The sequence below is a fragment of the Xenopus tropicalis genome, chromosome 6 (assembly GCF_000004195.4).
Source record: "Xenopus tropicalis strain Nigerian chromosome 6, UCB_Xtro_10.0, whole genome shotgun sequence".
Classification (NCBI taxonomy): domain Eukaryota; kingdom Metazoa; phylum Chordata; class Amphibia; order Anura; family Pipidae; genus Xenopus; species Xenopus tropicalis.
The window spans coordinates 130,625,544-130,651,406 of record NC_030682.2 but is presented as its reverse complement, the minus strand read 5'-3'; the positions used below and the strand labels follow the sequence as shown (position 1 = coordinate 130,651,406).

Genomic DNA, 25,863 nt, shown 5'->3' with positions numbered 1-25,863 from the left:
GCTGTTACTAAGCATCGGAATAAGTGGGTGACTGTTTGGAATTGCTCTTTATTGTTATTAGGAAATGCTGATTACCCCTAGTACCTCACCTGCTATGAGGCTATACTGTGTAATTGTATTTACTAAAGCTGAATACTATTAATTTCTATGTAAATTAAATGTTACTATTTATTTAGAAGCTGCAGCTTCAAACCCTTGTATACATACAGCGCACTAGCAATAAATAGTAGTCTAGGAATTCTAGTCCTTTACCCTAGCATCCATAGGAAATCTAGTATCTTAGGTGGAGTGTAGGGGAGAGATCCCCTAACCTAAACATGAGCCCCCCTTCCTTATTAGTAACTGACTGCACTGATCTTCTACCATAGGCCGCAGCGGTGTAATATTTCTCTAAATTATTTATTACTGTGAATAGCATGAAATGGCTAGCATGGGGCGGCAGCAGTTAGCTTGGCAGGCATTGCAACGAAACTGGGCAGCCAATGGAATTAACTGGTAACGTGGCTTTTTCACTGTGAAATACAGCTTTGGGTGCTCTTTCTATGCCAGTACAGAGGGGTTGTTAGACCATTATCGTGCGGCAAACTAGTTCATGGGTAAGAATGTTGCAGTAGGAACCCCTCTGTACCTGCAGCTTCTACATTTGTGTCTTCGTTCGAAGACTTTTTATAACATGCACTGTATATTAATGTAAATAAGTTGTGTAAATTGTAAAGAACTTTTTTTAGAGTGTACATGTGTAAATATGTATTTTTCCAAATAAACACAAGTTCACTTTTTGTAAAAAAAAAAAAAAAGTTTTAATTTGTCTTTAAAGTGGATACAAAAATATTTACATGTTCTGTATTACTTTTTAAAAGTAAAGTTTTGCCATTGATTGCAGAAACTTCTTTTTCCTCCTTTGTGCAGCAAGTTGCAAGACTTCTTCAGGATTACTGGAATTTAGTTCTGTTTGGCCAATTGCTTTAATCTGCAGTAGAGAGATGGTTTAATACAGCAGCACCTATAAAGCCAGACTGAATTAGACATGTTGATCACAGTCCGAAGGCTTGTGGTTAAACCTGCACACAAGTCCGATTTTGGAAAGCAGCCTTGGGTTTCCTCTTTAAGAGCAAAGGCATTTTCCACTTACTTACCCAGTACTTGTTTTGAGAAAGAAGTGCAATCTAGGGTGTAAAAGGCTCGTTTATATGAGCAAATGGGGTTTAATGCGCAACTCACTATGGGGAAAGTGCACTTTTTGGTTGTAACTGACCCCTTGAGGTTACTATTAACACACAGAATGCATATAAATAAATATGCAGTACACATGTTAATGTGCCAACTTCCATGCCAAAGATGTGAGATCTCAGAAAGTTGCATGTTGATAAGGGGTAAATTTAAAAAGGGGCAGCCTCAAGATAACAGGTTTCGGTTTAAAGCTACTCCATGTTTGATCCTTGCGAGGCAGATCGATTCCCAGTGTACAGATAAACAGAAGTCAATATGTGTGTGGTTTTCAGCCAGTGCTGTGTTTTGAAAATTGAATATGAAACTGCCCAGTTACTCACCGCTATCTGTCTTTTATCGGTTTCTCCTCTTTTATGATGTAAATCTGGAAAATGGAATTAATGAAACAACAGTACATGTAATGCCCAGGGGCAGGCTAACTAACATACCTTTTAACTAGTATGAGTGGGTATTTATTTTCTCATTAGGAAGATTTGCTCTCACTCGCTATTCTTATTCTTAATTTTACACCACTCACTGGCCATGCAGTTCCACTCTTCTCAGCCTGCACTGCTTTAATGCAGCCCTCCTCTTCTCTATTCACAAAGTATTCTTTTTCCAGCTGCTTCTTCCTCTTTCCTGCACTCGGCTTCCTCACACCTGCTCCATCTCTCTATGCAGCACTCTCCTTTCCCCTCAGCTCCACTTTATGCAGCAGTGAGCCTCTCCTCATTCATCAATTCCATTTAACCCCAATCATTCATTACTTTTACACTTATCTGCACCCACTTCACATTGCCCCCAACACTCAGCATTTTCCCACTCACCTTCTGCCCCACTACCCAGTATATTTATACATTGCTGGCCCCTTTTCATGTCATTGCACTCTTTCCCTGTACACCCCCCCCCATATATCCGTCCAGCATTTTCACACTTGTACTGCTCCCACCACCTTCCTCACTCCAGTGTGCATAAGGCCACTTTCCCTCATCGCCCCGCCCAATGTTCCCTGCATTTTCCTGCACACCCTCTCCTTCTCATCCACCATGAACTAATTTCTTCCTTCTCTGCTGTCAGCACAGTGATCTGCAACCAGTGGCTCAGGGGCAACATGTTGCTCACCAACCCCTTGGATGTTGCTCTCCGTGCCCCCAAACCAGGTAGTTATTTTTGAATTCCTAACTTAGGGGCAAGTTTTGGTTGAATAAATACAAGATTTCCTACCAAATAAAGCCCCTGTAAGCTGATAGTGTGCATAGAGGCTGCGTAATAGCCAATCTTGGCCCTTATTTGGCTCCTCCATGAACTTTTATGGTGCTTGTGTTGCTCCCCAAGTCTTTTTACATTTGACTGTGGCTCACGAGTAAAGCTGGCCATACACGGGCAGATCCGCTCGCTTGGCGATGTCGCCAAGCGAGCGGATCTTCACCCGATATCCCCACCTACGGGTGGGCAATATCAGGGAGGCATGTAGGCGAATTAGATCGTTTGGCCCTGGGGCCAAACGATTGAATTTACACACGCTTCAATGGGGCAGTCGGTTAGGGGACCGCATCAACGAACCGATGCGGTCCCTGATCCGACTGGATTTTCTAACCTGGCCGATTGATATCTGCCCAATTTCAGTCCAGATCCCTCGTTTCTGCCCCTACACAGGCCGATAAGCTGCCGAATCGGTCCCAGGGACTGATATCGGCAGCTATAATCGGCCCGTGTATGTGGACCTTAAGAAAGGCTGGGGATCCCTGTTTTAGCACATACTGCTCTATATAGGACCCAGCTGGACAGACTTGTGCAGGACTCTACCACACACCTATCTCTAGAGATGCTCTGGAATGAGGCAGAGATGTTCCTTACGTGGGAGGGACAAGCAATCCCTGGCCTGTGGCCCTCATAAGCGGGGATAGAACACGGTGCTTACAAAGCATTTGGGCTACACACGATAAAAGGATACATGTTAGATATTCCAGTATGGTCACATCCCAGATATAATCATAGTAAGAATCCATTCCATCATGGCTGAAAGAAAACAGTCCCATTTTATTAGTGATCACTGTTACCTGCTAGGGATTAAATGTAATTCTAAATAACAACTCCAGTGCCTTTGATGTAAACCTTGTACGCCCCCAAATCTATCCTGTCAATTAAATGCACTCATTTATGCTCCCATTCAGCAGGTAATGCTATCCATTCCAGCTGCAAGGAGTTTGCATGTTCTCCCCATGTCTGTGTGGGTTTCCCCCGACACCCCAAAACACAGAGTCAGGTTAACTGGCTCCTGATAAAATTACCCCTACTGTCTGTGAATGTGATAGGGGCCTTAGACTGTAAACGCTACAGATATATAATAAGTGTAAAGAGCAACAGAACATGTTGGAGCTATAAGATTGCTAGGTTAGTGCTAGACTAAGATTCTCTTATTTGAACAAGAGAATCTTAACTAGTACTGTCTGTGCAAGCCCTTGGCTCTGACTTCCATGTAGTTTGAGGGGTGCAGCAGCAGCAGCAGCAGCAGCAGAATAACAAATATTTCATTCTGTACCATGATGACATGTTGCCTATACAGTTATACTTACCTGTTCTGTTCTTGGAGGGCTTTAAAGGCTGTTTTGTAATCTATTTCCCTGAGAAACTGACACAGTATTGCCACCTGGAAACAGAATAAATGCATGTTGCCTTGTAAAGGGGGGGTTTCGCTTTAAATACAAATTGCTTGCGAGCTTTGAATCTGAATTAGTAGCTTTCATTACTACTGGAACTATTTAATATATATATATATATATATATATATATATAATGTCTAATAACCTCTGGCTTATATTTTGGCCCACTGTACTTTTAATGGATGAACCCTAGGAAAAGATAAGAGGCAAAGGATGGCCCTCAGTCTCTCCCATTTATTGGAGGGCCTTATTAGCCTTGCAGACCTCATGTCTGGCACACAACTGTAGAGCAGACCGTAATAGATCTGAAAGTACTCTGCTAAGTAGAGTCTATTCTGAATGCTTATACATATAACCAGGGGCTAAAGCATGCTGGGAGCTCAAGCATCCAATAATAGTTAGGGAACCAAGGTTAAGAAACACAAAACACAAGTTAAAGGACAAGTCAAGTTCACTGGGCAGTGACAAAGTGATTTGGCACCCTGGGTGGCACTCCTGTTTGCTAAAAAATGCGCCAGCCTGTGGCACTCCATGTGGTGGTTCAGGGAGGGTCCCATTCTGGAAATGGATGGCTTTCACTATTGGGCCTCTGTGTACATAAAATGCTAGGGCCTATTTTGAATTGCAGTCTGGGCTCGGAACACTGGTCTGGTGCAGTTTTTTCACAGGCACAGGCCTGACAATTATATTCAGTGGGGATGCCAAACACATTTCCACATCACCCAGGTAATATGATTTGACTTGTCCTTCAAAGCTGTCTGGGGTATGGCTACATAACCAACGGCAATACCATTCATTATTGCTAGTTGGGGCAAAGCAGCATGCTGCCCTAAATGAGAACCCCCAGTTGGGTGGAACTGGATACTCACTATAGAGATATCTGTGTAATATGCCCTACATCAGTAAAGGGGTGCAGTAGGGGAGGTTAACACTGAAAAGCAGCATGCTGCCCTGAATGAGAACCCCCAGTTGGGTGGCACTGGATACTCACTATAGAGATATCTGCGTAATATGCCCTACATCAGTAAAGGGGTGCAGTAGGAGAGGTTACAACTGAGAAAGGGACACAATATATAAAACAGAACTGAAACAAGGGTGGCTGATACATGGGAAAGCCATTTGTACATGAGAAGTAAATGTGAATACTTACATGTGTGTGGCAATTCAGCATGGAACAGCATTTTATCATTCTTTTAATCACCTGAATATAAACAAACAAGAAACAGTTACTCAGGAACACAGAGCCATTTCATCACACACAGGATAAATGTTTGTGTGCCATATACTAGCGATTTCCAGTCCTCATCTCGGAACCCCGCCAGCATCCGCACACATTTTTAGGCTATCCAATCAGGTAGATTAAATGGAGAACAAATTAATAGCTTAAATACCATGAAAAAAGATAACCAAAACAAACCAAAATTCTATCTAAAAGTTAACACAAACTTAAATGACCCCTTTATTTACTATTTGGGCTGCACAATACATTCTATGGTACCCAAGCCAGGGGTTTTAGTGAGATCCTTGGGCAGAAAGTACTGCACATAGTTACTCACCTGATCTGTATAAACCTCAGGAGGAACTTGCTTGGTAAAGAAATCAGAGCACACCGCCCCTGCCTGCAGATAGTAGTTCAGAGCAGCAGAATACTCGTTTGTTGCTTTAAAAAAACAAACAAAACAATAAACCTCATTAATTCTGATTGTATATGAACCTCCATGTATTGGCTTTGTGGCCATATTTCTTTATTCTACTGCACAAAAGTATAACTAGCTAACAAGCACAAATGTACAATGTGATAAGTATAATATAGGTATGGGATCTGTTATCTTATCCAGAAAGCTCACAATTACAGAAGGCCATCTCCCACAGACTCCATTTTTATTAAATAACCCAAAATTCTGGATATTTTTTTTTTTTGTTGTGTAATAAAAAAAGTTTTTCACTTGATCCCAACTAAGATATAATGAATCCTTACTGGACGCAAAACTGTCCTATTGGGGTTATTTAATATTTAAATGATCTTTTAGTAGACTTAGATCCAAATTACAGAAAAATGCAAGGGTGGCAAGCATTCTGGATAACCGGTCCCATACCTGTACTGGAAAGAAATATGTATGTATATCTTTATTTATAAAGTACTACGTATGTACGCAGCGCTGTACAGTAGAATAGATTAATACAACAGGGGGTTATTAAAATAATAGATAAATACAAAGTATAACAATACAAGGTACAGTTGCAATAAGCTAAGAATCAAAAAAGACAAGAAGATGGAGGCCCCTGCACCATAGAGCTTACAATCTATATGATTGTAAATAAATTAAATATGTAAGTATATTGGGGTGAGCTTATGGCTGCTGAGCAGTTCTCTGTCATGTACTCTCTTCTGCCATCATTATCCCTACATGCAGAAACATCTTTGTACATAATAAACACATAGTTTGTTCAAGCCTAGCATACACATAACATAGCGATGCAGTACTCACCAAAATAGATATCTGCCTGAATGGTGAGCCAGGAGTGGCTGTTAGAATTTATTGTTAGTGCGTAGCTGACCAACTCTCTCACTGTAACGGCCACGGCATCAAAGTCCACAGCTTGAAGGCTACAATATAGAGACATAAATGGTTTAATTAGTGCTAGAGAACTATTTATGCTTCTTTGGAGCCTAAATACACTCTGTTCAGTACACCATGAAAATGTCACAACTTCCTAACAGGTCTATAGATAAGAACAGCAACTCATTGAGCAAACCCTGAAGTAAAACCCCTAGATGAGAAGCATAAAACACTTTCTACTGGAGCCACATACACAAGGCATAATCAGTGGTTACTGGGGCCACGCCTAAGAAGTAATCAGGGGCTACTGAAGCTGTATACGGGGGCAACATGTAAGGAGTAATCAGTGGCTACTGAAGCTGAATACTGGGGCCACATGTAAGATGTAATAATCAGTAGCTACTGGGGCCACATGTAAAAATGAATCAAGGCCAAATGGAGCTGTATACTAGGGCATATGTTAGGACTGGAGAGTGGCTACTGTAGCTGCATACTGTAACTACAGTTTAAGAGTAATCAGTGACTACTGTATCTGTATACTGGGTTAGTCTGGGTAACACTGCACAGATGTGCGGGGCAAAGATTCATGGGGCCTTAAATGGCAAATATAAGCCACCATGCATGGGTTTGCAACACTTGAAACTAGTTTCCATGTGACACCCTGCACTTCCCAATCATGTATGTATGTATGTATGTATGTACGTATATATACACACCTACAAGGAGAGACTAAACAGAAGAGCAACATATCTTACTTTGGAATGCATGATGGCCAGATGGTGATGTGCTCAGCAGTGATATCATTGACAATGTCCTCCTGTAAGAATGATACAAGATGTATCGAATTACTAAAGTAGGCTAAACCAGCAGAAGTTCATAATATACATCAATGTTGCAAATATAGCATCAGCAATAAAACAAAAGCCAGGCTATTGCCCGACACTACACTTACCCGGAGGTTATGAAGCTTGACAAACAGAGACAGCAACGTTGTTAAAACCAGCGGCTCCTAAATTAGAAAGAAAATGATATTACAAAGGTTTTAACACAAATGTAATTTCGTCTTCTGATTCTGTCGGTCTTTGCGTGATGCTGTAATCATTATACCCAGCTCCCTTCGTTTGTTTATTCTCTTATACTTACACGTAATTTCTTAACAAAAGACACCAGTTCATTTCTGAAAAGCAAAAGTAAAAAAGTTGTAAACATGAAAGTGCACAAAATATCCATTATTGGCAATGAATGACAAGCACAGCCTTTGCAAGAATCTTATCAATACAATTCTATCAGGAAACTAAAGCTACAATTAAGACAAAGATTCTGTTGCTACAGCTTAAGCTGGCCACACACGTACTGATGAAATTCGTATGATTTTGGGACCGTGTGTGGGCTCTGAATTATCAGCCGATAATTTTCTTACCATGGTCGTTTAGTTAGGTTAGAAAATTTCTGTTGGATAAAGATAAAATCTGCGCATGTATTGTGTATCTGAAGATATCCTTAGGGGACCAAAGTTATCCAGGAAATCACTTTTGTACGATTGGTGTCTACCAACAATTTCATGTTCAGAACAGCCTCCGATTTGTTAATTTTAGGGCTTTATCCTACAATTTCAGTCTGAATATTAGTTTTAGATTGTTATATTTAAATGTACGACCAATATCTGAACATTCACCCGAGAAGTGAAATGGCAATGCTCTCCTAATGGATACTCATGTTTTGGAAAGATAATGGCCAGTGCAATACTTTTCCCTTGATGTGTCACAAAGCTGCCATAGGCCATGGTTTTAGTATTTTTAGCAGGACCACAAGAGCTAGGCCAACAAAATGGCCAAGGATGGTATCTGACCCACCCCCCACACAGTCCCACTACACCAGTGCTGTCCAACTGGCGGCCCGCTGGCCGCATGTGGCCCGCGACCCCCCTCTGTGTGGCCCCCCACCTGTCTGGCTGCTTTGATGGCTTACCTTTGAGTAAGCATTAAATGGTATCAGTACTGAGATTAACTGGCCCCCTGCATGGCTCTCACCTCAGATTCAGGCTGTAATCCCTCTGTATTGTTTAAAAATGTAATCCCCTATGTTTTTCACACCTTTTAGTTTCTGCATTGTTCAACCCCTGCAGTGTTCACACCTCAGGCTCAGACTGTAGTCACTCCCATTGTTCACTTCTTCACACCTCAGACATAGGTACTGTAGGCAGAGTATGGCACATACAGCCAGCATAGAGCAGGTAGGGTATGGCACACACAGGCAGCATAGGTCAGGGTCGGTATGGCACACAGGAAGGGTAGGGCAGGCAGAGTATGGCACACACAGTCAGGGTAGGGCAGGCAGAGTATGGCACACACAGGCAGGGTAGGGCAGGCAGAGTATGGCACACACAGGCAGGTTAGGACAGGCAGAGTATGGCACACACAGACAGCATAGGACAGGCAGAGTGCTGCCTGTGTGTGCCATACTCTGCTTGCCCTATGCTGCTTGTGGGAGGTGAACCTGGCAGGGGTTTGTTGTGGGAGTTTGTTAGCAGTTGGAAATAGCCATTAAATGGTCCCAAAGGTGTGTAATTATGTACTGGGGGTTGCTCTGCTATCCACAGGGGAGGAGGAGGCATATGGAATTTAAGGGTATATCTTAATATGACTTAATTCTTTCACATATGAATGATGGTTGATATCCCCACAGTAAGGACCAAGCATTTGGGATTTTGCTGTGCTACCACCATTGTGATAAAATGGGTGTGGTTTGAAGTGGGTGTGGTTTCAAAAAGGGGAGTGGTCAAAACTGGCTTCCATTAGCGGCCCTCCACCATGTATGCTAGAGAAATTTCGGCCCTCGGCACCGTAGAAGTTGGACAGCACTGCACTACACCATTACCTGTGTGTAAGAGTTAGTGGTGGGCATAGACCAGTGACCTAAAAAGGGTGTAAAGAGACAAGGAACTGGTCTAATAATGAACTGCTTAAATAGCACAATGCTGTATATACCACACTAAACATCTTTTCTGGACTTGCACCACCCCCTTTGTTTCTCAAAAAGAGTTTTATCCTAAAGCTACAATGTTGCCTCTGCTAATTACTTCTGGTTAGAGTTCCAATATATGAGCTGGCTGTTGCAGCCTTTGCATGTAGAAAGGCATCTGCTGAAAGACCAATGTGACGATAGAGGGAGAACTGTGGTAGTGGAGTTTACCCTCCTAAAATGCAGTTTATCCTATTGGACACCTAAACAGATATACCAGGGGGTTGAACCAAGACTGCCTGAAACACCCAACCCCAGTACATCCACCAGTGGCAAGCACTGCACAGAGGCAGGGTACAGCAAATACAGCAAGGAGACAGAGAGGCACAGGGGTAGATGCAGAACTAGAGTAAGAAAAAAGCAGCAGTCCTAAACAAACAGCATATTACAGTACAGAGTACTTTATAGTACAAATCTTTGCAGTAACATTATTCCAGGACAACTACTGCAGTACAGCTATATGCCTTTATTGGCAAGCGTGGGAAATTACCCATCGCATAGCGTATACTGTAGCTTGGCATCTCTAGTCACTACATACCGATACAAGATTCCCATTGTAGAATCCCGGTTCTTTATCAGACATACTCTGCCGTCATTGGCTCGCTTATGCTGGTTGGAGACACTGCATATCTGCACCACCACTTCCCACAGGTCTTTGGCTGTTCGCCGGCTATCTGGCCCAGGTAGTTCCTTGCATGTGGCTGCCAGCAGCTGTCCGAGCTATAATGTTTTGAATATGTAAAGATGTGAAAACTGCCTTAATATATTCTTTTTGTTTTTGCCTGAGATGGCCTTACCTTGACATACGGGTTATTCTGTACCAGAGCCGGGGGCACTTGCAGTGTTAGATATTCATTTTCACGCCAGTTAAGCAAGAAAGCAACACATTCCTCAGACACAACCTGGCGTAGGGGAATGTCTGTGGGGGTTAAAAAAAAAAAACAACTACCCATGTACCCAAAAACATCTAAACTCTTATCTGCAACATATTTACAACTATTCTTTTAGCTGCAGAACTGTAGTGTACAATGCATTTGGTACATTAGACAATAGACACAACTTATTTTTAGTTTGTGCTTTTGTTGGCACTGGGCTATACTACCCACCTTTTATATAGCTACAATTTTACCAACATCTTAAATTATAAGGCCAATTTTAAAATAAAAATGTGAACCAATGTTAATGCTTAAGTCTTATACTTATCCTGCCACGCCTTTTCCAAGAGATAGGGAATTATGTCAACCTGGATAGCAGGAAAGGGTGTTCTAGAGCAAGGACTAAACACAGCCAACCTTAAACAAACAACAGGCTGTGCCAATATCACCACTGGGCATGAAGCCAAAGTAACACACAAACTGAACTTCTTAACAAAGACAGTGTTAGGTAGGGTAGGACTGGTGGCACCATCTTTCCATTAATTAAAGTGAGTGACTGCGCCTGTAGTAGGTATCGGTTGGAATAAAATTTCTGCAGACACAGTGCATAAATACTCTGAAATTCTAAATTTGAATATAAAAAGATATATTTTTGTTTTTTTTAACACAGATTCCACAGATAAAAAGGAACCTTTTCTCAACTTTACTTAAGCTAGCAAAGTCATGCAAATCCTCCCTTTTTCTATAGTGATGATATAGGTGATGGTTCAGGGACCTCCAGTCCCTCTGTGAGGGAACAGTGAGGGAAGGGTTGCAGTACTCTGCCAGTTGGGACTGGCTCTTTTGAGTCAGGGATAAACTTTCATGGTTTCCTATAAATCTGTGGATATTAAAAAGAAGGGTATATTTTCCCTTTAAAATTGTGTAAGGATATACACAAAAATGCTCTTACCGGGTATTCTCATTTCTAGGTAGCCCCGGACTCTGCTGATCAAGTCTGGTGGAGGGCGCTCCTGACCAATGCTAGCTTCATGGGTGTAAATGTCCAAGAGCAGCATCTCATTAAGCATAACTTGGCGCAGCTTTGGAGAAAATTCAGTCACCAGTTCCAGGCAAGCTGACAGCAGCTGCTTGGCACGAGGGTAGTCCTGGAGAAAATTGCAACAAATTAGAAGCATGTTTATGAGGAGTGATATACAGTCAGTTTACACTTAACTTTATTTTAAGTTTCCTCACCTTTATGGAACATTACTAAAATACTCTTTTTCATATGGTATTTATGGAAACCCTACATCTGTTTAAATTGAGCATTAACTGAAAGAGACACTATAACTGATGTCTGATCCCATGCCTTGAATATATAAAAAGACATGCATGAATGTAGCACCTAATTTATCCTTTGTATTTGTATAGTGAAAAGCAAGTATTCAGGTGTGGGACCTGGAATCCAGAATGCTCAGGACCTGGGGATTTCTAGAAAAGGGTTTTTTCTGTAATTTGTATCTCCATACTTCAGATCTGCTAAAAATCGTTTAAACATTAAATAGTAGAATGGTCTACCCAGCAATATGTGTTCATGCAGCTTAGTTACCATCAAGTACAAGGCACTGTTTTATTATTACAGACAAAAGGAAATCATTTAAAAAAATGTGAATTATTTGCTCAGAATTGACTCTATAAGAGATGGCCTGCCACTAATTCTGAGCTCTCTGGATAATGTTTTTTTTCAGATAAGGGTTCTCATACCTGTACAAGCTAACCAAGCACGCATAGGGTTATGTAATAAAAGGTACAAAAAAAAGCTACATCCCTAATGACCTATAGAAACCAATCAGCAGGAAGTATTAACTGATTGTGTAAACACAAAAACCGTATTGGTTGCTTTGGGTTTCTGCAGCTAGGCAATCTTTTATTACACATAGGAGGTACTGCTTATTTAACAGAAGGGTTATGATGTTTGTGTCTCAGCTTTGTTAAAAAGTTACTGCTCCATAAAGATAAGTAAATACAGTATTGCTCCATTTTTAGTGACATTCTGACCAAGGGGAGGCAGTTATCAAGGGGTAATACTTATTAGTATAAATGCACATTAGTAGGACTCCCTATGGTTTATACACACACACAAAAATCTCCTTGCATAGTGCAAAGCTGATGTTCCCTGGCCCCTTTGCTACTGCAGAGCCAGGAGATAAGATCACTTCATTACCTTAATTGCACTGCAGTGTAAGCCTTTGGCAAGAAGGACGTAGACTAGGTCCCTGGTCAGATTATCTTTAATACCAAGGATACTTCCAGTGTATATGGTTGGCACTTCCCACTAAAAAGAGAAAAATTGATGAGAGATATGGTGCACTCATGGTGCGGCTGCTAATTGTACTCACTTCAGTTTGGCCTATTGTTATTCATTCTATAAAAGTAACAAAAGCTTAGGCATCCATGTCATTTTACTACCCAGCATATGTTTGAGAGTATAAATTAAAAGGACATAAAAAAAACCTATCATAATTTTTTTAAGAATAGTTCATATTGTTGGTTAGTTGCTTCTCTGCTTGTCAGCCTTCTGTGCATAGTAAATATTATAGGAATTGGTATGTGACAACCCCACTAGACAGGCAGACTGGCTTTAAAGGACAAGGTAAGGCAAAATATAATTTTTTGCCCAATAAAAGAAACCAAAACTCTAAGCAGCTTCGCAATATACATTTATTACAAGTTTGTAATGGTTTTTGAGTTATTTGCATATATAATTGCTATTAGAAACAGTGTTTGCCTGTCCTTTTCTATTCTCTGCCCTGGTGGCTCAGACTGTTGAAACATTGTAACCCAAGCCAGCAGAAGACTGACCTTTGCAACATTGTTTAAAAAGTAACAACCAGGAGTTCAACAAATGCTGCTTTCAACAGCAATTACATTTACAAATAACGTTTAAAGCGCTGCAAATTTTTAATTATTTTATATTGGAAAGTTGCTTAGAATTATTTTTTCTTTCATTATGCAAAAAATAATTTTTTGGGGTTGACATGCCCTTTGATGCAAATGTACTACCATCAAAGATTAGGCACTAGTTGGCTCATGTAAATCCAACCAAAAATGTTAGATGGTCTCCTCTCTGTTATATATCATTTCTGCTCCTAGATCAAGGTAAAGCAAACAGGAGGAAGACAAAATAAAATTTTCCCATCCTATTATTTAAATTAAAATCTACTCCTATGTCTTCCTGTCTATTCACTGAGCGTGCTTCCCATTCCCTTTCCTCTCAGCATCTATCCAACTCTACTATAGTTCCCTGTCTGTTCTATTTATCCCCCCCCCCAACTCCTGATATTCTTCCCCTTCCTCCAACATGCTCTGCTATCAGGTCTGTATAGGTATATATGCTGCATAATAGTTATGTGTGCAATTATATATTATATACACACACATTTTAATTGTATTGCTGCCTATGAATAGCTAAGGGTTCCAAAAGCTGGCCATACATGTGGCGATCTGACGATGTTTCGTGCGACCAAACATCGTCAGATCCGCCACACACCATTCAGGGCTGAATCGGCAGGTAAGGAGGTAGAAACAATAGGATTTCTACCTCCTTCTGCCGATTCAGCGCTGAAGGGAGATTTTGGTCAGGCGCCTTCTATGGCGCCCGATCAAAATTTTCAAACTGGTCCGATCGGCGAGTCGGCCGATATCAGCAGCTTCCTGCGATATCGGTCGACTCGCTGACATACCATACACGCACCGAATATCGTACGAAACATTATTGGTGCGTGTATGGCCACCTTTAGAGAAGATGTCTGTTACAGGCAGAATCCAAATGCAATACACAGTTCCTATTTCTCTCCACCTTACTACCCACAACTTTGCTTACATATGCCCATTTGCTTAGCAACTATGCAAAGCGTTGATTACCTTGTTAGACACTGTCCAGTACTGGCTGTCAGAGGTCAAGCCGTTAAGTTCTATCAGAATCTGCCGGATTCTCCATGGGTCCACTGTCAGTATAAGCTGGTGTTCCAGCTGGCCAATATTAACACTGGCAGATGCTGTAAAAATATATCAGTGGATACTTGTGACCATAAACCTATGCTGCAGAGAGACAAAATGCAACTGAAAATAAGATCCATAACAAATGAGGTGCTTATTGTGCACTGACCTGGTAGATCATAGAAGGAAGTGACAGGTTTGGTGCACAGACTGACACGTGAGGTTTTCTTTCTAATGTGTTCCACCACCATCTTGCTCTCTTCGTCTGTCAGCATCTTCATGAAGAGCTCATGGGAGGAAATCATGAATACCAGCTGTAGATCTTCTATCTCCAGACACAGGTTCCTTGGAAGAAAAAGGCACAGGAAAGTGTGAGAAAAGAGCTAATATTCCTTGTAAATTAATGCAGCCTATTAAACTATTGATACATTAATTTCACAATTCTTGAGATCCGGAAGCATTTTTTTTCCGTATTTGATAATTCAGTCCTTTACAGTGACATGACATTAAATGTCTTGGGTCACCTAAATACTAAATCCTAATCTTGCAAATAGGTTTCAGATATATAAATGGAGTTTAATCAGAGTTTTGGCTTAGTACATTTCCCATAATGCCTTCACATCTCATAGAAATCAAAACCATGTAAATCTGCCCCCAAGACTTGAACAAACAATCAGGAGAACTCACTTCAGAAATGTTGCGATTTTTCTTTTACTTGCTTCTGAGGTTTGCTCGGACATCAGTGACCTGGAGCACACCTAAAGGAAACAAAGGTTTGATAAATGTATAATAAACGTCTGCTCCTAATCACTACATGTGGGATTAGTGTATCTAGCAGTTTTTTTTTATTTTTTTAAACAATTGTTTCTATTGAATTGTTTATATAACAGAAGTACATAAACAGCATTGATACAGAAGTGAGGTTAGTTATCACATAAATACAAAGTCCCTTGTTTGCCCATATTTAGATAGTATCTAGCAGTTTACAGCACACCCTTTATCCCATTGTCATATGAAATATAAATTCAAGAATGCTTAATAACTGCCCCACATGTCACTGACATAAAAACTAAAAAGAACAGAGTTTGGAGAATTATAAGGGTAATCAAATACTCTTGGGAAAGGATTAGTTGTTCAACGGTAGGATTCCAGTAAGTGATTCAGCACAGCATTCAGAATGCCACACAAACAAACTTGTGTAAAAATTGCATCCATTAGTGCCACATGCAATTTGCACTTGAAGAGACTGGTGCACTGCTTAGGCATTCAATGGTCAGTGTGCTGTTCAGTCAGGGGCAAATCTGTATGTCCCATACCAGGAGGTATAAAAATGCAAGGTGCAATGTGAACATTAAACATTTTTTTTTTTTTGCACTTTGCCCTCTTTGTAAATGAGACCTTAGTTGTGCCAAGGTACCATGAAGTGCCTCATGTTAAAGGGAACAGGTGAGCAGATAGTTACGGGTTGGTGTAAACAAATAAATGGGAAATGAGTGGGTATATGGCAATGTAACACACTCACCTCAAGAAGAAAGTCTATTTTCTCTTTGCTGGGTCTCATGAATAGCTGATGAAACTGAACAGTAATGGGCCGGCCGTGAACGATATCACAGACTGTGTTGCAGGCACAGACCTTAAAGCAGACCTCAGCCAGTGCTCCATTCCTGTAGGAAATAAAACATTTCTATGCTGATCATACTGATCAATAACAGGTTAGGAAAACTATACACTGCTTTATTTTGGGATATGCAGGCCAACTTTTACCTTTATTACCTTTCTGCACTAACCAGTGTAACTCCTATAAGGGACCCTGTAGTGCAGTGATCCCCAACCAGTGGCTCGCGAGCAACATGTTGCTCCCCAACCCCTTGGATGTTGCTCCCAAAGGCCTCAAAGCATGTGCTTATTTTTGAATTCCTGGCTTAGAGGCAAGTTTTGGTTGCATAAAAACCAGGTGTACTGACAAACAGCTACTAAATAGCCAATCATAGCCAGCAATCATTGGCACTTTTTTGGAACTTTTTTCATGCTTGTGTTGCTGCCCAACACTTTACATATGAATGTTACTTACAGGTATAAAAGGTTGGGGATTCCTGCTGTAGTGTTTCCAGCCCTATACAAACTACAGTTAATAAAGACAGGTAGGCATGCATTTATAATCTCTAGTACTTATTCTGAATCATTATTTAGTTTTATCCTTCAACAGACAATATGATACTCTCCAATATGATTCACCTGCCAGCAGCAATATGGAACAATAAGCGGTTCCAGGTGTTTAAACTATTCAACTTCCTCAGTTGTGAATTTAATCAGTCACAACCCAAAAAATTGAGAATGGCATAACAGCCAACACATACCCTTCAAATCAAAAAACTGGGGCGCAGCTGCCATCCTCTACTACACATATTCTACAATAGACAGGGAATGCTCCAACTTTATATGAACATACTATGCCTATACCAAAACCTGTGTATCTCAGATTACCATGACAGCTGGCAAACATCTATACACATGCTGCTACATATATTATGGTCTTGCTCATTTGTATGTTTAAAAACACATGAATCTTTAACTTTTACCCCTGTTGTGCTTTCTGGAACAACTCTCTCAGCACCGACTGCCTGAACTGGTCCGGTAAGCTGTTGTTTAAGTTATCTTCCAAAAAGATCTTTAATATACCCTGAAATGAAACAAGAACTTAATTAACTTCATTGTTAACAGTAACAAAGTTTAAACAGCATTGATGTTATATCAAAAACAAATGAGACATGTTTATAAGAGACTCTGACAAAATTCCAGAATATTTCATTTAGAATTGTGTTGTCTGCTTAAGGTTTCTACAAAGAAAAGTGAAGTATAAAAAACATTTGTGAGGATAAAAGGACGCACAGTAAAGCTGTACAAAAAAGTATGTAAACAGCAAGTTTAGCACCATGAAATGAATAAACCCAAACAAGGACAGCTGGGAAGTATCTGTGACTACACTGGAGATATTAAAGTAGTATTGCCAATGGAGTTCTCCTTTAAATATATCTCACAATCTACATGACTTACTGGCAGAACTAAATGACCTCCAAATGCCACTGCTGACAGCAATTCCTCTGCAAGATGATTCTGGATTCCCCTATATTTAATAAGACATTCTGGCACTCAATCAATCCTTTGCCATCCCATCTGAGAGCAGAATGGGGTACATATGAATAATCAGTGATTACACCAACTCAGCTGCCAGGTTTGCTTGCTATGACAATGCCACATAACATTTATCCTTCCTAAGGCACTGACTTACCACAGGGTTTTCATAATAAATAGTGTGTCTCTGAAGACTATATTGTTCATACATTGCACTTTACAAATGGCCTGCCAATGCTCAAAAACATGCTCAGCTGTGTGGCATGTAATAAATCCTTGTACTTTAATTCTGCCTGTGAAGTTTCTATGCAGCATATTATGATTACTTTATTTGACCAGTAACGCAAACCTTTACTGTAACTGGCAATTGTTATTGTGTGTAGATGGGAAGGATGAGTGCAACTGGAGTGGATACTGTTTGGAAAACATGTGACCTGGGTTAGAGGCACGCTGAACAGGTTTTGTGAAAAGGTGATTGATTTAATGCAGGGAATTCTCACAACCAATGCATTATATACTGCCCACATATTTTCATTTGCCCTCGGTTACACTCTTCATTACCTGGTAGCTAGAGGTCTTCATGAAACTGTGGATCTGACTGTAAGGTGTAGCCGGCTGAGTGACCACATTTGAAGGTGCAAGAACTCCACAAGCCTCACAGTACCCAGCCAATCTCTTCTCGTCAATGGAACAGTGGTCTGATGCAGCACCAATCTGACAGAAAGAAACCCATGTCAAAGGAACATTATTTAATCGTCATGTACATTTCCAGCTAAACTACTACTTGTTTATACACTATAAACAGGCTTGACCCCCAAAAATATCCCCTAGATGTAAAGAGTTCTGTGCCCCATATTAGAAGAAGAATTTACTGTAGCTCCTGTTCAAGACCTTCATTACATACTGCAGTAGTGCAGGATTTTCATGCAGTTTGGAAGCTATGCAGGCAATCTTATTGTAGTCATTTTTAACAGAATTTTTTGAGAGCAGAGTGGAGATGTGCCCATTGGGCTTTTGGCTTTAACTAATGCATGTAAGCTGCAGCATATTGCAACTTCAGCTGTCATGTCTCTTTGCTTTAGCAGTTACATCCAGTTTCGCACATTCTGGTTCCAAGGCTTTACTAAACATTAGAAACACAAAGACACAACAGGATGTAAAGAACCCATGAATTACCTTTGAAACCAGTTGCTTTGTTCTGAAAAAATGATCCCTGGCTTTCTCATAACATGATGAATTTGTGGGTCCTTGCTGAAAATAGACCGTGCCCAAGTCATAGCATCCCTGCCAAAAACAAACCACACACACAATGACTGAAAATTCAACTGTATGTCCATGCTATACACACCCATAAAGGAATCATGAGCTCCAGTGCATATCATATTCTATGCCAGTGATCTCCAACCAGAAGCTCGCGAGCAACATGTTGCTCACCAACCCATTGGATGTTGCTCCCAGTGGCCACAAAGCAGGTTCTTATTTTTGAATTACTGGCTTGGAGGCAAGTTTTAATTGCATAAAAACCATATGTACAGCCACGCAGAGCCTCCTATAGGCTATTAGTCCACATAGCCAATCACAGCCCATTTTTTCCCCTTCCATAATCCTTTTGCATGCTTGTGTTGCCATACGAATATGGCTCACTAGTAAAAATGGTTGTGGATCCCTGTTCTACCAAAGATGACTGGCAGTTAAAGGGGTTATTCACCTTTAAATTAACTATTAGTATGATGTATAGAGTGTTATTCTGAGACAATTTTTGTTGTTTATTATTTGCCTTTTGTGCTTTATACAGCACTCTACTTCAGAATTTCAGCAGCTATCTGGTTGCTAGGGTCCAAATTAACCTAGCAACCAGACAATCAAATGAGAGTCTGAAATATGTATAGGTGTGGGCTTTAATATGAAAATGAGCAATAAAAAGTATCAATAACAATAAAATTATAGTGTTAGAGGATTTTTTTTAGATATTGTGGTCAGTGACCTACATTTGAAAGCTGGAAAGAGTCAGAAGAAGAAAGCAAATAATTAAAAAACTATAATACTTTACCATTCTATAATATACTAAAAGATAGCTTAAAGTGATTTTATGGGGTACTTTTTTTATTTCTAAACTACACTGCTTAGCAAATAATTCACTCTGCGATTTGAAATGTTAATCTTGAACCAACAAATGTATTTTTTTAGTTGTAATATTGGTGTAATATCTGAGCCTGAGCTTTCAGAAGGAGCCAGCGCGACACATTAAAACTGCTTTCAGGTAACCTATTGTTTCTCCTACTCCCATGTAACTGGAGGAGTCCCAAGCCGGACTTGGATTTCTTACTATTGAGTGATATTCTGATATCTGGGGGGTATCACTCCAACTTGCAGCTCAGCAGTAAAGTGTGACTGAAGTTTATCAGAGCACAAGTGATATGGCTGTGGCACGCTGGGAAATGAAGAATACAGGTATGGGACCGGTTATCCAGAATGCTCCGGACCTGGGGTTTTCCGGATAAGGGGTCTTTCCGTAATTTGGATCTCCATACCTTAAGTCTACTAAAAAATCATTTAAACATTAAATAAACCCAATAGATTTGTTTTGCCTCCCATAAGGGGTAATCAATAAGGGGTAATCAAGTTGGGATCAAGTACAAAGTACTGTTTTATTATTACAGAGAAAAAGGAAATCATTTTTAAAAATGTTATTTGCTTATAATGGGAGTCTATGGGAGATAACGGGTCCTATACCTGTATATAATTTTGATGAAATGTAGAAATATAATTTTGTGAAATTTCAAAATTTAAATCCATTTGTGTTTTTGAAAAACAGATTACAATGCAGGATTCTGCTGGAGAAGCTCTATTAACTGATGTGTTTTGAAAACAACATGTTTTCCCATTGCAGTATTCCTTTAAAGGTGCAAAACCCCTTTGAGGCATGACTGAAACACGGATATTGTTTTAGTATTATAAACAATAAATCAGAAATGTCTGTGCTTAAAAAAAAAAAAAAAAAAAAAAAGAAGAGATAAAAGCTGTTCTCCTGCCAAAATGCCTTGCTATCGCCCCCCCGCCAAAAAAAAAAAAAACTGCCCACCACCTGCCAAACTAAATATTTTGCTTATAAAGGAGTTGGTTTCTTTTTACCTGGCATTGCATTTCTTCAAAACTAATTTTTAACCCAGCAGTGGAATTTTCTGTTTCTCCGTTCACCATTCCAGGCTCCACAGCCAGAAGGTCCAAGGTCCTCATGGTATGGACATAGAAGTCCCTCTTTAGTTGCAAGGCTCTTTCAAGCACAGTTATTGAATCTTCTGCCTGCTCCTTAAGCTGCAAAAGTACCAAACATTGATTATTTTCTAAAGAATAGTCTTTGGCTCTGGATCTGATGGTGCTTCTTCTCAGTCACTTGGACTGATCGCTCCACACAAGACTTCAGATGTTAGAAAAGCACAATGGATGAACTGCAGTAAAGAACACAACATAAGTGATTCTAGAAGCATTTATGAATGCTTACCACTTTCAGAATATTTTCAGTGAGCTCTTTTTCCTGCTGAATTTGACTCATTCTAAAAATACAAAAAGCAAATTAGAAATAATTCACTACTAAAAAACTTATTTCATTGTGCTCAGTTAAACTATGTCAATAACAAATGTTGGCAAAAAAAAAAAGTTTCCAAACAGCACGTTTCTATTATAGGTACATACACATACTTGTATGCCCATTTTATTACAAACACACACAGAGAAGGCATCATGCAGCTGAGCATTCATTTTTGTGTTGACTGCCATTATTAGGATGCAGTGAAAAGCGTCACCATTTTGCAGTCAGTCAATGAGGCCACTAACCTAGTGTCAGTAGAAAATATAAACAATAGAAACGCACGCAAGTAACACTTACATGGCACCAGCAATAAAGTTTAGCAATGCAAAGGCCAAGCCTTCCATTCCAGCTGCTTAGGTTTTCACTTATAAATAGGCAATTCTCTTGCAGATAAGCAAATTATTACACATTATTATAAATTGATCTTCAAGAAACAACTTACACATTAGGCTGTAGTGGACCCTGTTTAACAGGTTTCACAGGAAAGCCGCTTTGCACAATAGTTCTGATGGCCCTAATGTATAGAAATTACCATAAATCAGGAAAAACAAGTAACTTTTCATAACATAACAAGCCATTAGAACGTTAACATGAATTTTAAAGAATTCTTTTATTGTCCCTATACAGGGGTAGGAGAACATAGGTGTCCCTTGTAATACCCCAAGCTTGAATGTCATATAGAAGCACAGGCTAGAATGTTCCCTATACCCATCTGTCAGGTGTAAATTCAGAACTGATATTTTTCCCATGACATAACTGTCTAGTGCCTCTTAGCATTAAAGGGACACTCCAGCTTCTGACCCAAAATTTGTTAAAGAGCCCTCACAGGGAATTGTGGGATTTGAATGACAGAGGCTAAAGGCAGACTTAGGACAGTCAGCTACTGTTACATTTTATTTAAGTCTCAAAGTAGTCAGCCAGATCAGCAGGGGAACAGGGAACTGATGAAAACCATATTATTACAATAAAAATAGTGAAAAGGCTGCATATTTTTCAACTGATGTATACTGCAAAGTTGCTTCAAATTTTGTTTACTTTTCAAAAAGCTTAAGTTGTGTTTCCCCTTTAATATATTTTGCCATGCACATTTAATTATTCTGTACAATTAGCAGATCACACAACTGTGACATATGAATAACATAAAACAGAGACATGAAACAGGCTTTACATATGGCTATAGATTATGGCGACGGAGTTCCCGGATATTACTGGCACCTTAACTGGGGCAGGTTAATTACAACTGGCTGACCATATATCTGTACCCAGTTTCTAGGAAATTGCATATATTTGGTCATGCCCAAATGACACTTCCAAACATATCACACCCCACCAATGGGTACTGCCCACATTTTTGCCAGTGTTGTAATGACAATTTATTGAACTAGCAATGCATGACAATAGCTTTGATTAGTCTATACATAAATGTATAATATACATATATCTGTTCCACATATTTTGTAACTCAATAACAATATTCTGCCTGACAAACGTAAGCATTTAGATTAACTGAACAGTCAAATATATATATTTTACCATCTGTTGTACAATGTGACAGCCATGACGGTGGTTGGAGGCAGGGTCGACAGGTCTAGGTCCACATGCTTTGTTCCTGGAGGTACTTTGCTTACACACAGCAGCTCATTCAGTAGCATGTTGAGAACAGGAACTGACAAGCTACAACACATTTAGAGAAAAGAAATAATAATATTGACATAATGCTATACATTGTGTTGAAGCCAGAAACTGAACACAGGACAAAAAATAACTACTAATAAGGGTTCAGTTATGAACTTAGGTGCAAAACTGAACAAGGGCAGTTCTTGTTAGAAACCAATCTGAAATAAGATCATAAGGTCAATCTACCAGTACAAAACTTGAATCATAGAACAGATTGGTTGCCATGGGCAACTGCACTTAAGCAATTTTAGTACCTATCATAGTATATATGTCTCACAGCCTTTGCTAGTCACTATACTTCTAGAGAGCAGCGGTTTTCAAATCCTGATAACGATTTTAGACCTAGACGGTTTGTACAGACACTTATGTTTTGTTTACAGAACAACAACATCTTTTGGAATAGACATATTAAAAGAAGTTCTGCTACCAAACACAGAGGCTCAGTGGGTATGGGTAGCACTGCTACTTTGCAGCGCTGAAGTCCTGAGTTTGATTCCAGCCAGGGCACTAACTGCAAGGAATTTATATGTTTACTTGTGTCAGTGTGTGTTTCCTCCGACAGTCCAAAAAAGAATACAGGTAGGTTAAATGACTCCTCATAAAACACAGGATTAAGGGACCAGGCTTATATTCCCACATGCCCAAGCAGACCAGATCAGAAAGAAGTGTCCAAGTCACTCAAAAGTATATTGCTGGCATTGAAAACTTTTACTCACTCCATGAGAAACACCATTTATCACATGAAAAAATAAAACCGATCTGCTGATTAAACTAAAACAATATATTACTGCCTTGTTTGTACCTTTTCTCCAGTACATCAAGATTCCATTTTAAATAAGCGGCCACCTTTAACGCCAGTAACTTGAGAGTACGGTTTCTTTTGTTGTCAGTTGGGGGCTGGACCTGGTTCTGTTCATTCAAACTGGGTTTGGACGCCTGCTCAAGGAACTGGACAATCAGCTGAACAGGCGGAGGGTCTAATAATAAAAGAAAAGATCACACATACAAACCAATATCATAAACAATTTTAAATCTTTAAATTCAACTTAAGAGAGAGCTAGAGCCTACAAATGAATATGGATAGAAATGCTCTATATTATATACTGACTGCAGAGAGATTCAGCAGCCCTGTAACAGCAATGATCCAGGGCTTCAAAGCTCTCCATTATTGATCTTGGTGGGCCATCTTTTAAGACACATGTTTAGAGTTCTCTGGGAAGCTGCTTGACTGTCACTGAAGCTGATGGTACAGAGTTGAAAATACATATATATGTGTGTGTGTGTGATATATATATATATATAATATATATACGCACACACACATATACACATTGTATTGTATTGTTTGTCAGTCCCTAAGCTTAAATAAGTTAGTAGAAAGATAATAAGGGAGATACAGGGGACACCTTTAAAAAAGCCAAAACCATAAAGAATTTGCAGCTAAGAAATAACCCTATTGTCATGTCCTTCAATAACAAGTCCTAGAACTGTTAGCAAGCCATTACATTCCAAGAGACAATATACATTGTTTGGGTTTTAAAAGTGATGGTCATGCAAGTATCTAATGGATTTTTTATTCAGGTAAAACAAATAAAATGAAAATCCATCATTTTAACGCAGTTCATAAGAATAACATTTGTTAATTACCTGAATCAGACTTCTGGAGGTGTTTTTCCAGAAGAGAATCATCAAGCAAAAACTCAAACCATGACGTCTGGGGCGGGGTACACGGCCGGCTAGAGGTTGCCGCCTCTCGATCTGCTGCTTCCGCACTCATCTTCTTCCCCTGCAGCTTATCACTGCTGGAGTTTTTCTTTTTCATCTGATCAGGAACACCGGACTGTAACAATACCACAGTATATCAGACTGGAGGTTAAACACACAGGGAACTCTGGCTCTACCTGTCTATGAGCACAAGAACATCAGTGTAACGTCATTCATTCATCAAATGATCATACAGCCTCCCTCTCACACCATTTATGTTTAAAGAGGTTGTTCACATTTGAATTAACTTTTAGTATGATGCAGAGAGTAATATTCTAAGACAATTTGTAATTGCCCTTTATTGATTATTATTTGTGCTTTTTTTTTTTTTTTTTTAATGATTTAACTTTTTGTTAAGCAACTCCCAGTTTGGAATTTTAGAAGTTGACTGGTTGCTAGGGTTCAAATTATCTTAGCAACCAGAAAATGGTTACAATGAGAGGATGGTATATGAATAGGAGAGGGACAGAATAGAAAAATAACTTATAAAAAGCAACAAAACAATAAAATTGTAGCCTCAGAGAGCAAAAGTTTTTTTAGTTGCTCCTCCCCCAAATGACAGCTGGAAAGCAGAAGACATATAAGTCAATAATCGTAAAAAATAAATAATTAAGCCCAGTTACAAAGTTGCTCAGAACTGACCATCCTATAACACACTAAAAGTAAACTTAAAGGTGAAGCAACCCATAAGGGCTCTGGCACACGGGGAGATTAGTTGCCTCACGAGGCTTTTTCGCTATTTCCCAAAATCACGCCGTCGCGTGTGCCATCCCACCAGCGACTTACATGTTCGCCGGTGGGATGGCAGGTGAAGGCAACTCGGGGAGATTAGTTGCCCGCGAACAGGGAGTTTTGTCGCGGGCGACTAATCTCCCCGTGTGCCAGAGCCCTAAATGATCATGGATAGTAAGGCACAGCCTGAAAGAGTAGCCATTGTGAAGCAATATCTGCCCATAAGGGTGAAGACACACTGAGCCACTAGTAGCAGCTACTTTTTTCATGGCTACTAAAAATAACTTGCCATAGACAATACTTAGACCCGTGACAAGTAGCCGTGACAAGTAGCTGCTGCTAGTAGCTGTGTGACTTCACCCTAAGACAACTGAAATGTTTGAGTCAGTATTAAAAAATAGGAACATTAGCATGAAGCTAAACATAGAGTTTCAGGGTGAAAGCTAAAGATACCCCGGGGTGCTGCAGGTTGCACAACCCTCCTGTATGTATTGAAAGCAACTAAACGCGATACTAGGGACCTAAAACCGGCCGAGAAGACGAGTTACCCCATCCCGCCTACAAACTTCCATAAAACCAAAGAGAGTACCCAACACTTACCTTTCCCCTATGAATAAATGAGTAAGACAGGCAGCCGGATAAAGACTCCAGGTCGCGAT

The 25,863-nt window shown here is 39.9% G+C and overlaps 1 protein-coding gene across 1 annotated transcript; it reads right to left on the bottom strand.

The window, feature by feature from the left end:
• Positions 1–786: 786 nt before the first annotated feature.
• Positions 787–25,826, bottom strand: ints8 (integrator complex subunit 8). The gene is given in 28 exon segments (NM_001097404.1): positions 787–970; positions 1,551–1,594; positions 3,164–3,228; positions 3,786–3,859; positions 5,023–5,073; positions 5,429–5,532; positions 6,362–6,480; positions 7,189–7,250; positions 7,386–7,442; positions 7,577–7,610; positions 9,993–10,174; positions 10,252–10,373; positions 11,282–11,477; positions 12,536–12,646; positions 14,236–14,369; positions 14,480–14,655; positions 14,998–15,068; positions 15,833–15,974; positions 16,890–16,990; positions 18,004–18,156; positions 18,619–18,726; positions 20,575–20,757; positions 20,945–20,996; positions 21,474–21,545; positions 22,565–22,705; positions 23,511–23,685; positions 24,356–24,548; positions 25,805–25,826. Coding segments are annotated over 27 exon segments (2,976 nt in total). The 5' UTR covers positions 24,486–24,548; positions 25,805–25,826; the 3' UTR covers positions 787–853.
• Positions 25,827–25,863: the final 37 nt, after the last annotated feature.